General features: G+C 45.9%; 1 protein-coding gene across 1 annotated transcript; it reads left to right on the forward strand.

The window, feature by feature from the left end:
• Positions 1-306: 306 nt before the first annotated feature.
• On the forward strand, positions 307-1,362 carry LOC108355855 (neuromodulin-like; the record flags this gene model as incomplete). The annotated part of the gene is made up of 1 exon (XM_017606988.1): positions 307-1,362. A coding segment is annotated over one exon (1,056 nt), but the record flags the coding sequence as incomplete, so codon positions are not given.
• Positions 1,363-2,023: the final 661 nt, after the last annotated feature.

Genomic DNA, 2,023 nt, shown 5'->3' on the forward strand with positions numbered 1-2,023 from the left:
CAAAAAGTGGTGGTCATTCGACCAGACAAACAAATAGTGGCAGAAAGCCATTTAGTACCACAAATAAAACCAAACGAAAGGCCAGCATTCAGCCGCTCCGAAATCAACCTCTACCAAAAGCTTATCCACAGCGAAAGGCCTCAGTCGGTTATCAGTTGAAGCAGGCAAAAAGTGGTACGAGCAAGTTAAAATCAATTCCAAAATTAAAATTGGCTCCAAAAATTTCCTCTTCTCTTGATCAACACAAATCGCATGCCCCGCCAGCCAGTACTCCACTAAGAAAGGCTTCCATAGGATTCAAATTAGCACAAAGTAGAGAAAGCAAAAAACAGGCTACGGGAACATCGTCAAGTGATAATGAAAAGAAAGATGCTACCACAGGTAAACCTAAAATACAAAGAAAAGCTTTTGTTGGCCACAAACTAGCGCAAACAAAAAAAGATCAAACACAAAAAGAAAGCACAAAATCAAAATCTGAAAGCTCATCTTCTAGTGATAGTAAAGATGGTCACAAAGGTAAACCTGGCGAAGCTAAAACTTTGCAAAAATCTTCGGATGGCAGCAAACAGGAAACATCAAAGTCTGAATCGTCTAATGCAGACCAGCCTGACTCCTCTTCAACTTTATCAACAGAGGAAGCTAAAAGGCGAAAAACCGCTAACCGTTCTAGCCAGCAACCAAACGCACCAGACACACCAGAGTCTCTTTCAGAACAATCGGAAACAGGTGAAAAAGCTAAAAAGCAGCAACCGAGCGGTGACCAAAAACAGGAAACGCAAAAGTCAACCGCTTCCGCTTCGGGCAATCCTGACGAGCCTAACAACGGTCCCACAGGCACCAGCACGCACACCGACACATCAGATGACAGTTCCTCTTCAGAAAAGACAGAAGAGTCTTCTGATAGATCTCCAGGGAGAGTCAAAACACAACGCAAAGCTTCCGTCGGAAATAAACTAGAAGAGCAGAGAAAAGCAGAAGCTGCAGCTGCAGCTGCTGCCGCTGCTGCCAGAGCTGCAGCACCAGGTGAATCAGCAAGCACCAAAGCACCGCCTGCAAGGCCGGATCGGCACTACATTTCCGAAGACCGCGGCCCTAGGGATAAGCCCCCAAAGGGAACGAAATTTAACCCGGAGGAAATCAGCACGCAGGCCAGTCTGACAACGGAGACAAAGAACGCCGACAGTGATCGATTTCCGACACGACAAGTTCAGACAGACCCCGAAGCGGGTAATCGCGTTGTCTACCAAAGCTCAGTCATTGGCAGAGAGAATCTGGACAAAGGCACCGATGTGAATAATTCGGCAAGGAAGAAGGTGCAAGAGCCGAAAAAAGATGGAGAGGCGCAACAGGGTGGAGAGGAGGGTCAGNCAAGAGCCGAAAAAAGATGGAGAGGCGCAACAGGGTGGAGAGGAGGGTCAGGAGGAAGGCAAGAAAGATCAGGCAGGACACATGCTGGCGAAACGGTTGGGTGGCCAGGGTACTCTGGACAACGTCATACCGCAGAATGCAAAAATCAACCAAGGAAACGGTAAGGAGATGGAGGCAGTTATTGCGCAGGACGTCAAAGACTACGGCCAGGTAAGGTACACTCAATTAAACATCTACGACGATCAGCCCGATATGCCAAAAGCGACTCGCCCCTCGGAGACACGTTTCAAAGTGGAGACCCTCGGTGGAGATCTGATTCGCTACGGGATAGTGGATAATCCGCCTAACAAACCGGAAAACATGAATCCGCTGCCTAGACCCGCTGATGGTGCTTAAAAGACTATTAGTAGATTTTTACGATGCTAATTTTTATAATTAAACTTTTTTGTTTTAAATCGTTGCAAAAAAAATTTTATCTCTACTAGTGTCCCTTTTCCTATATAACAAGTTATTAACAAATTAGCGAACATTTTATGCCCTGTGCTGTATTTTGTGCAATATTACAAATGTAGCATTTGCACTGACAGTGCAAAAACAGTTTGACAACGTGGTAACACGCAATAGAGCTACTGCACACTGAAACTGTAAGCCATCC

The sequence above is a fragment of the Rhagoletis zephyria genome, unplaced genomic scaffold, assembly GCF_001687245.7.
Source record: "Rhagoletis zephyria isolate East Lansing unplaced genomic scaffold, Rhagoletis_zephyria_1.1 Rzeph_scaffold_51098, whole genome shotgun sequence".
NCBI classification, from domain to species: domain Eukaryota; kingdom Metazoa; phylum Arthropoda; class Insecta; order Diptera; family Tephritidae; genus Rhagoletis; species Rhagoletis zephyria.